This window comes from Mustela putorius, unplaced genomic scaffold (genome assembly GCF_011764305.1).
Source record: "Mustela putorius furo isolate JIRA1106 unplaced genomic scaffold, ASM1176430v1.1 tig00003845_pilon_pilon_pilon, whole genome shotgun sequence".
NCBI classification, from domain to species: domain Eukaryota; kingdom Metazoa; phylum Chordata; class Mammalia; order Carnivora; family Mustelidae; genus Mustela; species Mustela putorius.
The window spans coordinates 94,293,652-94,311,887 of NW_025421998.1; the positions used below are offsets into that span (position 1 = coordinate 94,293,652).

At 36.0% G+C, this 18,236-nt stretch overlaps 1 protein-coding gene across 2 annotated transcripts in view; it reads left to right on the forward strand.

Annotated features, from left to right (window-relative positions):
- Positions 1-18,236, forward strand: part of LOC101691537 (probable inactive serine protease 58) — a 28,306-nt gene that overhangs the window by 2,496 nt on the left and 7,574 nt on the right. For both annotated transcript variants that reach the window (XM_004741609.3, XM_013049647.2), the window contains exon 2: positions 11,586-11,727. In XM_004741609.3, coding sequence (XP_004741666.1) covers positions 11,586-11,727 — 142 coding nt within the window. The remainder of the gene's footprint in view (positions 1-11,585; positions 11,728-18,236) is intronic.

An 18,236-nucleotide genomic window follows, 5' to 3' on the forward strand; every position in this document is an offset into this window, starting at 1 on the left:
GTTCAGCTTTCCTCATTTTTACGTGTGTGTATTTAAACTTCACACCTGTAGGTCTATGTGTCTATCACCACTTTGAAGACACAGAAAAGTCCATCACTGCAGAGTCCCTCCTGTCACCCTTCTTATGGACACACCATTACATTCTCCTTCCTCCACAAAACCCCCCTTCCCTAAGCCATGTCAACTACTAATGTGTTCTTCACTCCTGTAATATTGTTGTTGCAAGAATGTTATAGAAATGGAATCCTACAGTACGTTATATTTCAGGATTGGCTCTTTTAACTTAGCATAATTCCCTTGGGACTTGTCCAAGTTGTGTGTATATCAATAGTTTTTTTTTGTTGTTACTATTATTTTGGGGTATGGATGCATGCTGGTTTGTTTAACCATTTACCCACTGAAGCACATCTGGGTGGTTTTCAGGTTTTGGCTTTTACGAATAAAGCTACTATGTTTTTGTGTGATAGTAAGTTTTTGTTTGTCTGGGATAGATGTCCAATAATGCAGTTTCTGGTAGCATGGTAATTGTATGTTTAGTTTTATACCAGACTGCCAAATTGTTTTCCAGATTGGCTGCACCATTTTAGATTCCCACCAACAATGTATGAGTGAGCCATTTTCTCTACTTTTCTGCCAGCATTAGGTGTTTTCACCAAAGTTCACTATTTTTTATATTAGCCATTCTGTTAGGTGTATAGTAATACCTTATTGAAATTTTAATGTTCATTTTCCTAGTGACTAATGATGTTAAATATCTTTCATGTGCCTGTTTACCATATGGATAGTCTTTTTTTTTTTTTAAAGATTATTTATTTATTTATTTGACAGAGAGATCACAGATAGTCAGAGAGGCAGGAAGAGAGAGAGGAAGGGAAGCAGGCTCCCTGCCGAGCAGAGAGCCCAATGTGGGGCTCGATCCCAGGACCCTGGGACCATGACCTGAGCCAAAGGCAGAGACTTTAACCACTGAGCCACCCAGATGCCCCTGGATGTTCTTTTTAGTGAAGTGTTTGTTCTTGTCTTTTGCTTATTTTCTAATTAGATTGTTTGTTTTATTGACTATTGAGTCTGAGAATAGGTATCCAGTCTGTACAAGTTCTTTATCAGCTATGAGGTTAGCACATATTTTTCCTGGTCTATAACTGGTCTTTAAACTCTCTCCAGAGAGTCTTTTATAAAGCAATTGTTTTTAAATTTGATGATGTCCAATTTATCATTTGATTTGTCGGTTATTCAGGAGTATGTTTAATCTCCATGTATTTGGGGATTTTCCAGGTATCTTTCTGTTATTCATTTCTAGTTTAATTCCATTGTGGCTTAAGTTCAGAAAATGCATGATTCCCTATTCTTTTACATTTGTTAAGGTGTGTTACGTGGTCCAGAATGTGGTCTATCTTGGTGAATGTTCCATGTGGGCCTGTGAAATGTGTGTGTTCTGCTGGTTTTACAAAAGCAGCCTATACTTATCAACTACATCCAGTTGGTTGAAGGTGCTGTGGACTTAAATGATATCCTGACTGTTTTTCTGCCTTCTAGAACTGTCCATTCCTGATAGAGAAATGTGTTGAAGTCTCCAAGTAGGAGAATGGGTTTATCTATTCTTCTCTGTAGTTCTATCAGCTTTTACCTTATATAGTTTGATGCTCTATGATTATGCACATGCACACTAAGGATTGTTATGTCTTCTTGGATCATTGATCCCTTTATTATAATATAATAATGCCTGCCTTTATCTCTAATAACTTTCCTTAAAGTCTGTTATATTTGAAATTAATATAGCTACTCCTGCTTTCTTTTGAGTAGTGTTAGTGGGGTCTATCTTTCTCCATCCATTTACTTTTGGTGTGTATGTCTTTATATTGAAAGTGGGTTTAGGGGGCCCTGCCTGGCTCAGTCGGAGGAGTGCGCAACTCTTGATCTTAGGGAAGCCCCGTGTTGGGTATAGAGATTACTTAAATAAATAAAATTTTAAAAAATTTAAAGTGGGTTTATTGTAGACAACAGACACTTGGATCTTATATTTTGATTCATTCTGACAACCTCTGTGTTTTAACTGGTGCATTTAAACTGCTGTATTTATAGTGAATATTGATATAGTTGGATTACTATCCACCATATTTGCTATTGTTTTCTACTTGTTTTATGCTCCTATTTTTTCTTTCACTTCTTTTGGTTTGCCACTTGTGATTTTAATGGAGTATTTTATATTACTTTAGTCTCTCTCCTTTCTTAGCATATCCATTATACTTCTTTTTTTAAAAATATTTTTTATATAGTTGCCTTAGAATTTGCAATATAAATTTACAATTAATCGTGTCCACTTCCAAAAACACCGTGTCAGTTCATGGATAGTGATAGTGATAGTGTGAGTCCCTAATGATAATAAAATAATTCTGACTTCTCTTTCCTTTCCCTTACATCATTGCTGTCATTCATTTTACTTGTATATGAGCATGTACATGCATGTATATGCATGTAAGCATATATCATTGAATACACTGTCGGCGGGGGTGAAGTGAATTGAAGTTTTGCATTTACCAGTACATTTCCATGTTGAAGGGTGAGAATTGAAGTGCATGTCCCTACTGTGCTCCATTCACCAGGAGATGGAGGAGGCAATGTTCTGAGTAGCTCTACCTTACATAGCCTTGTTCAATATAGTTGTCAAATGACGATGAAGGCTTGGCAACCTGCTGGGTCTTGGGAACATAGGGCCACGTGTGGTGGAGGGAAGGAAGCAGAGTACTGTTAACTTTGCCTCAGACTCCTCCGTCAGCCTCCTGGCCACTGTGCAGAGGCTCAGCTTTCCCCTGAGCTCCATTCATACAACCCTGCTTGAGAAATTGGAGTATTGCTTGTTTCCACTGGGAGTGAGGGTGGAATATTAGCCCCTCACTCAGCCTTGGGGAACCCATGGCAGGCGGGCATTTCCCCATTGTTTGGGAACATTGCCACTTCCCATTGTTTAGTTAGAGTAGGGTAGGTGTTGTCAAAAGAGTTCTTTTGTGTTCAGCTATCCTTTTCCCTTTCCTCTGGCTCGGAGGAGCATGTTTTTCTTGAAGTTTTTTAAAAATTCGTTTTGTTTTTGTTTTTTGGCTTTGCTTTTTGGTGGTTCTGGATTATAGGCTACTCTGCTCCAGTGCTCTATCTTGGATCTATGAGATGTAAGAATACTGAGGGAAGTTAGTGTTATGTTGTTCCTTAAGTCCCCAGGTTCCTTAGGTAGTCCATTCTTTCCATCCTTCTTTCCATTATTCAGAGTCTTTCTATGTTTGTTGTGTTTATTGTGTGGGGTTTTGGTTTTTAGTTGTAAAAGGGAAAAGCTGGGAGCGGGGAATGGGGCTACTCCTTCTTGGATCAAATGGAAAGTTGAGCTCTAATGCTTGAGGGGCTGCTAGAAGATGAGAGCCTGGTGAAGTACCTTATAAGGCAGGAGAAATTAAAAATGTAATTTACACCAGTCAGAAGAGTTTGTTTCTAGGAGGAGGAAGTAGTTAATGTGTTCTATGCCTGTGACAAATTAAGAAAATTAAAGTGAAGACACAGTGAAGGCATATAGCTGCATTAATATGGACTTAAAATTTGCCTAGGGTATTATTCAAGGACATTAGGACAAGGGTTTCTGAAGAGTAATAAGAACATAATTAAAAATTATATGCAAACAATGAATCATGGAACACTACATCAAAAACTAATGATGTACTGTATGGTGACTAACATAAAATAATAAAATAAAAAAATAAAATGATGAATAAAGGAATCTAAATCAGGTAGAGAGGGAAGATAAAACAGGCAGGGACCAGCTGGAATGCAGGGGTAAGGACACAGGTATAAGTTTCTAATGAGTTCTTAGAATCAGTGACTATTAAGCTTGGTCAAGAGTGAGTTAGGACCTCAGGGCTTTGGTGGGAAGAAATCTGAGCATTTTTAGAGTAAATACCAATATTTAGTTGGCAGCTCAGCCTGGAATATAACTCAGTTTTGATTAGGAGAAACGTGTTCCACAGCTTTCCTTGGAAGGACCAGCGGCTTGAAGGAAATGTGTATTGTTGCTGCAGCTAAGACGGAGCTAGTAGCAGTGCAGACTTCTTAAAGCTAACCAGGGATGGTCTGGAGTCGGGAATAGATTGTGGGAATTAAGTAAGACTGAACTTATGCACTGGATTATCTTAGAGTAAGAAGGAATGTGAAGGTTATCTGCATTCTCAATTTTTTTGAGCATGAGAACCTCTTTTAGTCCTAAAATATTTGACTCTTTGAATGATAATTCTTTATTGAATACTTACATAATACAAAAAGGTAAATTAACTATCTTTGTTAAAGCAATGTGTATTTTATTAAATACTGTTTACTGGATTTCCTGTTAACTTTACTTTTGAGGTAGGTCTTGTGTCCATCCACCCACTTATGTGCTCTTCTCCATCTCCACCACTGCCAGTTTAGTGCAAGTCACATCACTTTGTGCTGGGCCTACTACAGTAAGCCTAACTGTTTCTTCTCTTGCCCTTTTCCAATTCATTTCTTGTTTTTTTTTTTGTTTTTTTTTTTTAAAGATTATTTATTTATTAGAGAGAGAGAGGAGAGCAGGTGTGAGAGCAAGCATGTGCAGGGGGAGGGGCAGAGGGAAAGGGAAGAAGCAGGCTCCCTGCTGAACAGGGAGCTCAAGGCAGGGCTGGATCCCAGGACCCTGAGATCATGACCTGGGCTGAAGGCAGACTGAGCCACCCAGGCACTCTTCTAGTCCATTTTTAATCAAAATCCAGTGATTTTTAAACAAATAATTGGACCACATAACTTTTGTATATTCAAATTCTTTAGTAGATTTTTTTACACTCAGAATAAAATCCAAACTCCTGAGCATGGCTTTCAAGCCCTGCTTGATGAGGTTCCTGCCTCCTCTAAAGGCTCATCCTAGGGCAATCTTTTCCTCAGCTTCTGTGCTTCAGTCTCCTTGGCTCTCTTCAGATTCTTGAGCCCTCCTAGTCCTTTCTCCTCTTTGAACCTTTGTCCATGCAGTTCCTCTCCTGAAAAATCTTTCTTCTGCTCTTCTCATAGCTGGTTTTTCTCATCTTTCTGTCTCAGATCACCTGTCATTTACCCAGCAAATACTTCTTTGCACACCCAAATTAGATTCTTCATTTACTCTTTCTTATTATGTTTTCTCATGGAACACTGTCACTTTCTCATCACAATTTATAACTGTCCGTTTATGTACTGGTTTGCTTGTTGTCTATCCCCTTCATTTCATGGAGGCAAAGTCTACTTCTATCTTGGATACCCTTTTATATTTAATATGCAATATGTTGCCTGGCACATAGTAAGTATTCAAGAAATACTTTTTAAAATAAATGCATGCATATATGAATTTGAGAAAAAAGTATACACACATAAATACAACATTAAGTCTTCTGATGATGCTTGTTTTACATATGGATCAGAAAACCATTTCATTAATTTCAGAGCCTCCCAGTGGACCCCTGCACACAAGTGTGCAAATTTTACTCCAACCCACTAATTCATTTGTACAATACATACCTATTGAGTTCCTGCCAGACACTGTCCTAGTTAGTGGGGAATATTGTATAAGTCATTGTTCCTTCACTGCTTATCATCTGCAGATGAAAACCCCATAGTCCCAGAAACATAAATTGACAAAGCAAGAGAAGCCCAAATTGAAAAAAGTGACAATGACAAGAAAGGATCAGAGAAAATCTCCAGAAACAACAACAAAAAAAGTAATAGAATGGCAATAAATACATATCAATAACTATTTTGAAAGTGAATGGACTAAACACTCCAGTCAAAAGACATAGGGTGACAGAAGGGATTAAAAAGCAAGACGTATCTATATGCTGCCTACAAGAGACTCATTTTAGATTAAAGTCACATGCAGACTGAAAGTAGGCTGTAGAGAAACATTTATCACACAAGTGAATGTCAAAAGAAAGCTGGAGTAGCAATACTTATATCAGACAAAGTAGATTTTATCCTAAACTATAGCAAGAGATGAAGGAGGGCACTATATAATAACAAAAGTGACAATCCAACAAGACAATATAACAATTATAAATATTTATACACCCAACATGGGAGCACCCAGATATATAAAATAATTATTAACAAACAGAAAGGAATGAATTGACAATAACACAATAATAGTAGGGGACTTTAATATCCCACTTAAATTAATGGGAAGAGCATCTAAACAGAAAATAAACATGGAAGAGTGGCTTTGAGTGACACATTGGACCAGATGGACTTAACAGATATATGCAGAACATTCCATCCTAAAACAGAGTACACATTCTTTTCAAGTGCACATGGAATATTCTCCAGAATAGGTTGCATTTTAGGTCACAAAACAAGTCTCAACAAATACAAAAAGATTGAAATCATACTATGCACCTTTTCTGATCACAGAAAACTAACTAGAAGTTAGTTTTCAGTTCAGAAGCTAACTAGAGGGGCGCCTGGGTGGCTCAGTGGATTGGGCCGCTGCCTTCGGCTCGGGTCATGATCTCAGTGTCCTGGGATCGAGCCCCGCATCGGGCTCTTTGCTCAGCGGGAGCCTGCTTCTCTCTCTCTCTCTCTGCCTGACTCTCCGACGACTTGTGATCTCTCTCTCTGTCAAATAAATAAATAAAATCTTAAAAAAAAAAAAAAGAAAAAAAAAGAAGCTAACTAGAAGTTAGCTACAAGAAAAAATTTTGAAAGACCACGAATACATAGAGGTTAAACAACATGCTACTAAAAAATAAGTGGCCACCAGGAAATCAAAGAAGAAATTAAAAAATACATGGAAACAAATAAAAATGAAAACACAACAGTCCAAAACCTATGGGATGCAGCAAAAGCAGTCCTAAGAAGGAAGTATATAGCAATATAGGACCACCCCAAGCAATAAGAAAAAAATCTCAAGCACTCTAACCTTACACCTAAAGGAACTGCAAAAAGAGCAACAAATGAAGCCTAAAGCCAACAGAAGGAAGAAAATAATAAAGATTACAGCAGAAATAAATTATAAAACAGATCAATGAAGCCAGGAGCTGGTTCTTTGAAAAAATTAGTAAAATTGATTAACCTCTAGCCAGACTTATCAAGAAGAAAAGAGAAAGGACCCAAATCAATAAAATCACTAATGAGAAAGGGGGAAATAACAGCTAATACTACAGAAATACAAATAATTATAAAAAAAATTGAAAAACTATTATGTGAACAAATTAGATAACTTAGAAGAAATGGATAAATTCCTAGAAACATATAAACTACCAAAACTGAAACAGAAAAAAATAGGAAACTTGAACAGACTGATAACTAGCAAAGGAATTGAATCAGTAATAAAACAAAACAAAACAAAAAAACTCCCAAAAAACAGAAGTCCAGGGACAAATGGCTTCATGAAAGGCAAATCCTACCAAACATTTAAAGAAGAGTTAATACCTATTCTTCTCAAACTATTCCAAAATCTAGAAATGGAAGGAAAACTTCCAAACTCATTAGATGAGGCTAGCATTATCCTAATTATAGCAGTCAGACAACAAAAAGAAATAAAGGGCATCCAGATTGGCAAGGAAGAAGTCAGACTTTTACTATTTGCAGATGACATGATGCTCTATGTAGAAAACCTGAAAGACTCACCAGAAAATTATTAGAACTGATACATTAATTTAGCAAAGACACAGGCTATAAATGCCCATACAGAAACCTGTTGCATTTCTATACACCAATAATAAAGCAGCAGAAAGAGAAATCAAGGAATTGATCCCATTTACAATTTCACCAAAAACCATAAGATACCTAAGATAACACTAACCAAAGAAGTGAAAGACCTGTACTCTGAAAACTATGGAATACTGATGACAGAAATTGAAAAGGACATGAAGAAATGGAAAGATATTCCATGCTCAGGGTTTGGAAGAACAAATATTGTCAAAATGTCTGTACTGCCCAAAGCTATCTATATGTTTATGCAATTCCTATCCAATTTCCAACATTTTTCATAGAGCTAGATGAAAGAAAAAAATTTGCATGGAATCAGAAAAGACCCTGAATAGCCAAAGCAGCCTTGGAGTGAGGGGGGCAGGAAGCAAAGCTGGAGACATCACAACTCCGGACTTTGAGTTATATTACAAAGCTATAGTAACCAAAACAGTATGGTACCAGCACAAAAATCAACATAGATCAATAGAACAGTATAGCAACCCAGAAATGAACTCACAGCTATATGGTGGGTTAAATTTTGACAAAGCAGGAAAGAATGTCTAATGGGAAAAAGACAGTCTCTTTAACAAATGGTGTTGGGAAAATTGGACAGCCACATGCTGAAGATGAAACTGGACCACTTCCTTACACCATGCACAAGAATAAATTCAAAATGGACTTAAGGCGTAAACGTGAGACCTGAAGCCATAAAAATCGTAGAGGAGAACACGGGCAGTAACATCTTTGACATCAGCTGTAGCAACTACACCTGAGGCAAGGGAAACAAAAAGGAAATAAAAACTACTGGGACTACATCAAAATAAAAGGCTTCTACACAGCAAAGGAAACAATCAACAAAACTAAAAGGCAACCTATGGAATGGGAGAAGATATTTGTAGATGACATACCTGATAAAGGGTTAGTATCCAAAATATATAGAGAACTTATAAAACTCAACACGCAAAAAAGGAATAATCCAGTTAAAATATGGGGAAGATAAAGCTAGAGTAGTAGGACTCGAAGAGCCTTAAAAAATATACAGAGAAGTTTGCATTCTTGGGCAATTCCACAAAGAAATAAAAATGGCTAATATAATTTTGAAAAACTTCCTTTACTGGTAGTCAAAGAAATGGAAATTAAGTGGCAATATTTTAACTTATTCAATTACCAAATACTTTTTAATCACAATATTCTCTGCTGCCAAGGGTTTGAAGAGAAAGTTTCTTACACTCTGCTGGTAATAGTGATCTTTCTGAAAAGCTATTTGGCAATATAAATACAAACTTCCAAAGTGTTCAAATTCCTTCCTCCCTTTAATTTTACTTCTGAGATGTTATTTAAGGAAATAATTAGAACTACATTTAAAAAATAATATGAAAACACGTTCCTCATCATAACAATATAAAGTGTTATCAAACTAGGTGCAAAAATAAAAACATAACTAAATACATGACTGTTTCCATATGATGAAATATTGTGCAAGTATTAAAAAGAACATTTACAAGGAATTTTGGAATTTTAATGACATAGGTTATAAATATATATTTGTATGTAATCTGTATATTTGTGTCCATGAATGTCTGTAGACAGAACTGACTACATAATTTGCAGAGCCTAGTATAAAATGAAAATGCAAGATCTCTTGTTCAAAAATTATAATTCCAAGATAGCAGTAGTAGAGCCTTAAACTTATTGTAGGGCCATTCTGAACACGAGTTCTGTGTGAGTACACAGGTTCTATGCCCTTGAAACTAGCCATCCATACAGAAAAAATACTGAAAGAAAATATCCCAAAACATTATTAATGATTACCTTTTGGTTTGGGAATTACTGATAATTTTTTTGTACTGATTATTTTTATTTCATGTCTTTTATAAATTTTCACAGTAAATATATATAGCTTTTTAAAAAATAAAATATGGGCAGAAGACATGAACAGACATTTTTCCAAAGAAGACATACAGATGGCCAATAGACTTATGAAAACATGCTCAATATCACTTATCAGGTAAATGCAAATCAAAACTACAGTATAACATCACCTCATACCTGTCAGAATGGCCAAAATCAGAAACAACAAGTGTTAGAGAGGATGTGGAGCAAAAGGAGCCCTCTTGCACTGTTGCTGGAAATGAAAACTGGTACAGTCACTGTAAAAAACAGTATAGAGTTTCCTCAAGAAGTTAAAAACAGAACTACCCTACGATCCAGTAATACTAGGTATTTACTAGGTAAATACTAGGTAAGCACTAGATATTTACCCAAAGAATACAAATATACTAATCCAAAGGGACACATGCACCCCCATGTTTACAGCAGCATTATCTGCAATAGCCAAACTATGGAAGCAGCCCAGTGTCCATTGACTGATCAGTGGATAAAGAAGAGGCGGTATATTTATACACAATGGAATATTACTCAGCCATCAAAAAGGAGGAACACCCAACTTTTGCATCAACATGGATGGGACTGGAGGAGATTATTCTAAATGAAATAAGCAGAGAAAGTCAATTATCATATGGTTTCCCTTAATTGTGGAGCATAAGGAATAGCATGGAGGACATTAGGAGAAGGAAGGGAGAAAAGAAGTGGGGGGAATCAAAGGAGGAGACGAACCATAAGACTATGGACTCTGGGAAACAAACTGGGGATTTTAGAGGGGAGGGGGCAGGGGGATAGTTTAGCCTGGTGATGGGTATTGAGGAGGGCATGTATTGCATGGAGCGTTGGGTGTTATATGCAAACAGTGAATTATGGAACACTACATCAAAAACTAATGGTATATTGTATGGTGACTAACATAACATAATAAAGAAAAAATAAAAGTCATAAGATAGGTGTAAAAAATAAAAAAAAAAGTAAAACTATAAACAAAAAGAATTTCAGTATAGTTGACACACAATGTTACATTAATATCAGGTGTACAATGTAGTAACTTGATAAGTTTATATATTATACTATGTTCACTGTAAATGTAGCTACTATCTGTCACCATACAATGCTATTAGAATATTACTGACTGTATTTCCTATGCCATTCCTCTTATCCCAATGACTTACTCATTCCCTGACTGGAAGACTATCTCCCACTCCACTTCATTCATTTTCCCATCCCTTCATCGCCCTGCCCTCTGGTAACCATTAGGTTGTTCTCTGTATTTTTAGGTCTGTTTCTGCTTTTTGTTTATTTATTCCTTTTTTATAATATTTTATATATGACTGAGAGCATATGGTATTTGTCTTTTTCAGTCTGACTTATTTCACTTAGTATAATATCCTCTAGGTCCATCCAAATTGTTACAAATGGCACTATAATATCCTTTATTATGGCTGCATAATATCCATTGTATTGTCTCTCTTGAGAAAGAAAAACAAAGCTGAAAAACTGAAAAACAAAGCCTCACAGTTCTGGGTTTCTGGGTTCTGGGTGTCAAGATGTACTCCATAGCTGTAGTAATCAAAACAGTGCAGTACTGGCACAAAAACATACACATACATCAATGGAACAGAGTAGAGGGCCCACAGATAAACCCAGTTATATGGTCCATTAATCTATAACAAGGGAGACTAGAATATATAATGTGGGAAACACAGTCTCTCTAATAAATTCTTAATCTATAAAATAATATAAAATTTATCCATCCCATAGTTTTTTTTTCTGTGAAGAATAAAAAATCTAAATAAGTACACCAAGTATTTTAGTACAGTGTTTGTACAGTATGGTTCTCTAGTACAATAGAGTTAGGGTATCAGTTAGCTAAATGATTAATGAGTGGCAAATATTGATATTATCTGATACTGGCATCCTGAAATCTCCATAAGCACCCTGAGTTCTCTTTAGTCAGCTAGGTTATTTCCCCTGATTCTCTTCTCTCTTTGTTCCAGGTGTTGTTTCATATGTAGGTGAAGACATGGAAAGGTTAAATCATCTTCACTACCTATTTTACCTGAATTCCAATTATCAGTCCTGTGTGGGGACTTTGATTGCCCCTCAGTGGGTATTGACAGCGGCGCACTGCTTCTTACCGTAAGTGACGGGGATCTGTCCACTCTGTTCTAAGGCTCCAAGGCTCCCCAGATACACATGTATGTGTTAGTGTGTGTACATGTTGGTGCGGACCTGCAACTATACCTCTTGGTATATAACTCTAGAGTATATAATTAGGAGTGGAATTTCTGGGTAATAGAGGATGCAGATGTTCACTTTTGTATGTCTTCCAGCAATTTATAAGCATTTCCCACATTGGGTATTGTCAGACATTTTTCTCTTTTGCTGATTGTGTCAAATTTCTTGTTATGCTCTTAATTTTTAAATCTTTATTAGTAGCGATGTTGAACGATGTTCAACGTATGTTGAAAATACATTCTTCCAATTCATGGTACCATCTTCTCTTTATGGTGTATTTTGATAAATAAGAGCTCTTGTGTATAATTCAATTTAACACTTAAATTATCATCTTTATTTCTGATTAATTGGGTTTTGTGCCTAGTTGAGATTAACTTTATGATTCAAGATCAGAAAGATATTTCTTCATTTCTAGAGTCTTTAAAGGTTTGACTTCATATTTAAATATTTATACCATTTAGACTTGATGTTTGTGAATGATGTGAAGTAGGGATCCAGTTTCATTTTTTTTAATTATAGTAAGCTAAACATCCAAATATCATTTATCTAATGATACCTTCTTTCTCCAGTGACTGCAACACCACTTCCGTCATCTGTGAAAGTTCTTCTATCTGTACATGTTTTTGTACTCTCTATACTGCTCCATTGGTTTATTTATTATAGACCAATACCACAATGCCTTAATAATTATGACTTTCTCATAATTTGTGATGTCTGATAGGGAAGGCCAGCCATGTTTTTCTTTATCAGGAACACTTAGGTATTTTTTAAAATAAATTTTGTTAAGTTCTATGAAGAACTCTGTTGGGATTTATTTGGAATTATTTTGACTCTTGTATCATTTGGGAAGAATTAACATTTTTCTGATAATGATTATTCATAGCCATGGATCTGGTATATCTCTTTACTTATTTTGGTTTCCCTTTGATGAATTTCAAGAGTTTTATCTACATACATATCTTGCACATATCTTATTAAAAATTTTATTCTTAAAGTGCTTTATGTTTTTCTATTATATTTTTAATTGATGTACTTTCAGAAAATCATATTTTCTGTCTATTAGTAATGATGGAAAGGCAGTTGTTATAATAAACTTGTATCATAAATTTATCTAATGGCATGTTCTCTTGTATACTCTATACTATACTCTATACTCTCTTGTATACTTATATTCTCTTACTATTTCTAGTAATTTATGCATATGTTCCTGTGTATTTTCCACTATCCATCTTTGAAAAGGGCCATTTTCATTATGATTTTAATTCTAAATAATTTTTATAAATTTCCACATGATTAAACCCTTCATTCCTAAGTTTAGAATTTGGTCAGGTAAACTTTGGAGGATAACTTTCCAAATTAAAAGAAAATCTTTGAGTTCTAGTTTAATTGTTTTGTGGTCAGAGAATGTGATCTATGTGATTTTGATTCTTTGATGAGAATTGAGACTTGCTTTTTAGACCAGTATAAAGTCAATTTTTATAACTCCTCATGTGTTTGAAAGAATGTACATGCTGTAATTTTAGGATAGAAGTTTCTATGTATATCATACTTTTAATTGTGTAATTCAAGTCTTTGGCATCCTTACTATTTTTTTTGCTTAATATGAATAATTTAGAGATTTGCATTGAAATATTCTTCTGTATTTAGATTGATCAAAATAGTCCTATACATTTATACTTTTTGTTTTTTAAAAATGTTTTTTAGACTATTTCATTAAGTATATGTAAGTTCAGGTACATTTATAAATGTAGGTGCTTTGTGCATTCCTAATAAATCAAAGCTATTACTATATATCATTACTTTCTCTCATATAATTAATATTTTGGTTTTATAGCCCATTTTTCAGATATTAATATGCCAATCCTGCTTTGTTTTTTTTTTTTTTTTTTTTTTTGGTTGGTTGGTATTGTCCTGCTATATCATTTTATATCTTTTCTACCTTTCTATATCTTTTTGATTTAAATATATCTATTAATTTACATATAGTAAGATTTAAAAAAATACAACTTACAATTTCTGTCTTTTAACTGGTGAGTTTAAGCCATTTGGTTTATATTGATTATTAATATACTCAGTCTTGTTTCTACCTATTTTGAATTCCTACTCTTTTTATATTTGTCTAAAAATGTTCTTGCTCTATTATTTGATTAATATTTTAGATACATTTTAATTCTTTCATTTTTGTAGTGAAGTATACACACTTTCTATTCTTTTAGCCATTGCTTTATAAATTTTAATATGGAATTTAATGTAACAGAGTCTAAAGTTACATAATATTCAAATGCCCTTTTTTGATTTCAAGTTTTTATTTTAATTCCTAGTTAGTTAATATTTATGGTAAAATTGGTGTCAGATGTAGAGTTTAGTGATTCATCAGTTAAATACAGCACTCAGTGCTTATCACAAGTGCCTTCCTTAATATCCAAAACCCATTTAGCCCATTCCCTGCCCAACTCCCTCAGTTTGTTCTCTATAATTAGGGGTCTCTAATGGTTTGCCTCCCTATCTCTTTTTACCCTCCTTCCCCATGTTCATCTGTTTTGTTTCTTAAATTCCACATATGAGTGAAATCATATGGTACTTCTCTTTCTCTGACTTGTTTTACTTAGCATAATACTGTCTAGCTCTGTCCATTTTGTTGCAAATGGCAAGATTTCATCTTTTTTTTTAAGATTTTATTTTATTTTATTTTATTTTGACAGACAGAGATCACAAATAGGCAGAGAGGCAGGCAGAGAGAGAGAGAGAGGAGGAAGCAGGCTCCCTGCTGAGCAGAGAGCCCGATGCAGGGCTCGATCCCCAGATCCTGGGGTCATGACCTGAGCCGAAGGCAGAGGCTTAAACCCAATGAGCCACCCAGGCACCCCAGATTTCATCTTTTTTGATGGCTGAGTAATATTCCATTGTGTATATGTACACCACCTCTTCTTTATCTATTCATCAGTCAATGGATATTTGGACTGCTTCCACAGTTTGGCTATTACAGATAATGCTGCTGTGAATGTCGGGGTGCATATATACCTTTGAATTATATGATTTGCATCCTTTGGCCAAATCCCTAGTCATAAATTGCTGGATCATAGGTTAGTTCTGTTTTTAATTTTTTGAGGAACATCCATACTGTTTTTAGAGTGGCTGCACCTGTTTGAATTCCCACCAACAGTTTATGAGGGTTCCCTTTCTTTGCATCCTGCCAACATCTGTTGTTTCCTGTGTTGTTAATTATAGCCATTCTGACAGGTGTGAGGTGTTATCTCATCATGGTATTGATTTGCATTTCTTTTTTATTTTAATCTTTTTTCAGTGTTCCAAGAGTCATTGTTTATGTGCCACACCCTGTGCTCCATGCAATATGTGCCCTCCATAATACCCACCACCAGACTCACCTATCCCTCCACCCTTCTTCCCTTCCAAAACCCTCAGTTTGTTTCTCAGAATCCACAGTCTCCCATGCTTTATCTCCCCCTCTGACTTCCCCCCAATTCACTTTTCCTTTCCTTCTCCTAACATCCTCCATGTTATTCCTTGTGCTCCACAAGTAAGTGAAACAATAAGATAATTGATTTTCTCTGCTTGACTTATTTCACTCAGCATAATCTCTTCCAGACCCATCTATGTTGATACAAAATTGGGTATTCATCCTTTCTGATGCAGGTGTAATATTCCATTATATATATGGACTATATCTTCTTTATCCATTCATCTGTTGAAGGGCATCTTGGCTCTTTCCACAGTTGGGCAATTGTGGCCATTGCGGCTATGAACACTGAGGTACATATGGCCCTTCTTTTCACTACATCTGTATCTTTGGGGCAAATACCCAGTAGTGCAATTGCAGGGTCATAGGGAAGCTCTATTTTTAATTTCTTAAGGAATCTCCACACTGTTTTCCAAAGTGTTTGCACCAATTTGCATTCTTCCCACCAACAGTATGAGTGTTCCCCTTTCTCCACAGCCTCTCCAACACTTGTTGCTTCTTGTCTTGTTAATTTTGGCCATTCTAACTGGCATAAGGTGGTATCTCAATGTTGTTTTGATTTGAAATTCCCTGATGGCTAATGATGATGAACATTTTTTTCACGTGTCTGTTAGCCATTTGTATGTATTCTTTGGAGAAGTGTCTGTTCATGACTTCTGCCCATTCTTTGATGTGATTATCTGTTTTCTGGAGTGTTGAGATCAGGAATACGACAAAGATGCCCTCTCTCACCACTGTTGTCCAACATAGTACTAGAAGTCCTAGCAACAGCAATCAGACAACAAAAAGAAATAAAAGGTATTCAAATCGGCAAAGAAGAAGTCAAACTCTCTCTCTTTGCAGATGACATGATGCTTTATTGGAAAACCCAAAATACTTCACCCCCAAACTACTAGAACTCATATAGCAATTCAGTAATGTGGCAAGATATAAAACCAATGTACAGAAATCAGTTGCTTTCTTATACACTAACAATGAAAATATAGAAAGGGAAATTAGAGAGTCGATTCCATTTATTGTAGCACCAAGAACCATAAGTTACCTGGGAATAAACCTAACCAAAGAGGTAAAGGATCTGTACTCAAGGAACTACAGAACACTCATGAAAGAAATTGAAGAAGACTCAGAAAGATGGAAAAGCATTCCATGTTCATGGATCAGAAGAATAAACATTGTTAAAATGTCTATACTGCCCAAAACAATCTACACTTTCAATGCCATCCCAATCAAAATTCCACTGGCATTTTTTGAAGTGCTGGAACAAACAATCCTAAAATTTGTATGGAACCAGAAAAGACCCTGAATTGCTAAGGAAATGTTGAAAAAGAAAAACAAAGCTGGGGGCATCATGTTCCCTAATTTATTACAAAGCTTTATTACAAAGCTGTGATCACCAAGACAGCATGGTACTGGCACAAAAACAGACACATAGACCAGTGGAACAGAGTAGAGAGTCCAGATATGGTCCCATAACTCTATGGTCAAATAATCTTTGACAAAGCAGGAAAAAATATCCAGTGGAAAAAAGACAGTTTCTTCAATAAATGGTGCTGGGAAAATTGGAGAACTATATATAGAAGAATGAAACTTGACCATTCTCTTACACCGTACACAAAGATAAACTTGAAATGGATAAAAGTCCTCAACGTGAGGCAGGAATTCATCAGAATCATAGAGGAGAGCATAGGCAGTAACCTCTTCAATATCGGCCACAGCAACTTCTTTCAAGATATGTCTCCAAAGGCAAAGAAAACAAAAGCGAAAATGAATTTTGGGGACTTCATCAAAATCAAAACCTTCTGCACAGCAAAGGAAACAATCAACAAAACAAAGAGGCAACCCATGGAATGGGTTGATTTGCATTTCTCTTATGCTGACTGATGTTGAGCATCTTCTCATGTGTCTGTTAGCCATTTGAATGTCTTCTTTGCAAAAATGTCTATTCATAGCTCCTGCCCATTTTTTAGCTGGATTCTTTATTTTTTGGGTGTTGAGTTTGATAAGTTCTTTATAGATTCTGGATACTAGCCCTTTTTCAGATATGTGATTTGCAAATGTCTTCTCCCATTTTGTAGGTGCTGTTCAGTTTAATTGATTGTTTCCTTTGCTGTGCAGATGCTTTTTTTTTTTTTTTTTAGATTTTTATTTATTTATCAGAGAGAGAGAGGGGGGGGGAGAGAGCGAGCACAGGCAGACAGAATGTTAGGCAGAGGCAGAGGGAGAAGCAGGCTCCCTGCTGAGCAAGGAGCCTGATGTGGGACTCGATCCCAGGACGCTGAGTCGAAGGCAGCTGCTTAACCAACTGAGCCACCCAGGCGTCCCTGTGCAGATGCTTTTTATCTTGAGGAAGTCACAATAGTTCATTTTTGCTTTTGTTTCTTTTGCCTCTGGCAGTGTGTCTAGCAAGAAGTTGCTGTGGCCGAGCTCAAATACATTGTGGCCTGTGTCTCCTCTAGGGTTTTGGTGGTTTCCTGCCTCACATGTAGGTCTTTCATGTATTTTGAATTTATTTTTGTGTTTGGTATAAGAAATTGGTCCAGTTTCATTCTCCTGCATGTGGCTGTCTAGTTACCCTAATGCAATTTATTGAAGTGACTGTCTTTTTTCCATTGGATATTCTTTCCCTTTTTGTCTAAGACTAGTTGACCATATAGTTGTGGGTCCATTTTTGGCTTTTCTATTCTGTTCCATTGACCTGCGTATCTGTTTTTGCACCAGTACCATACTAGGTTGATGACAACAGCTTTGTAATAAAGCTGGATGCCTCTAGCTTTGCTTTTGTCTTTCAAGACTGCTCTGCCTATTTAGAGTCTTTTATGGTTCTATACAAGTTTTAGGATTGGGGGTGCCTGGGTGGCTCATTGGGTTAAACCCTCAGCTCAGGTCATGATCCCAGGGTCCTGGGATGGAGCCCTGCATCGGGCTCTCTGCT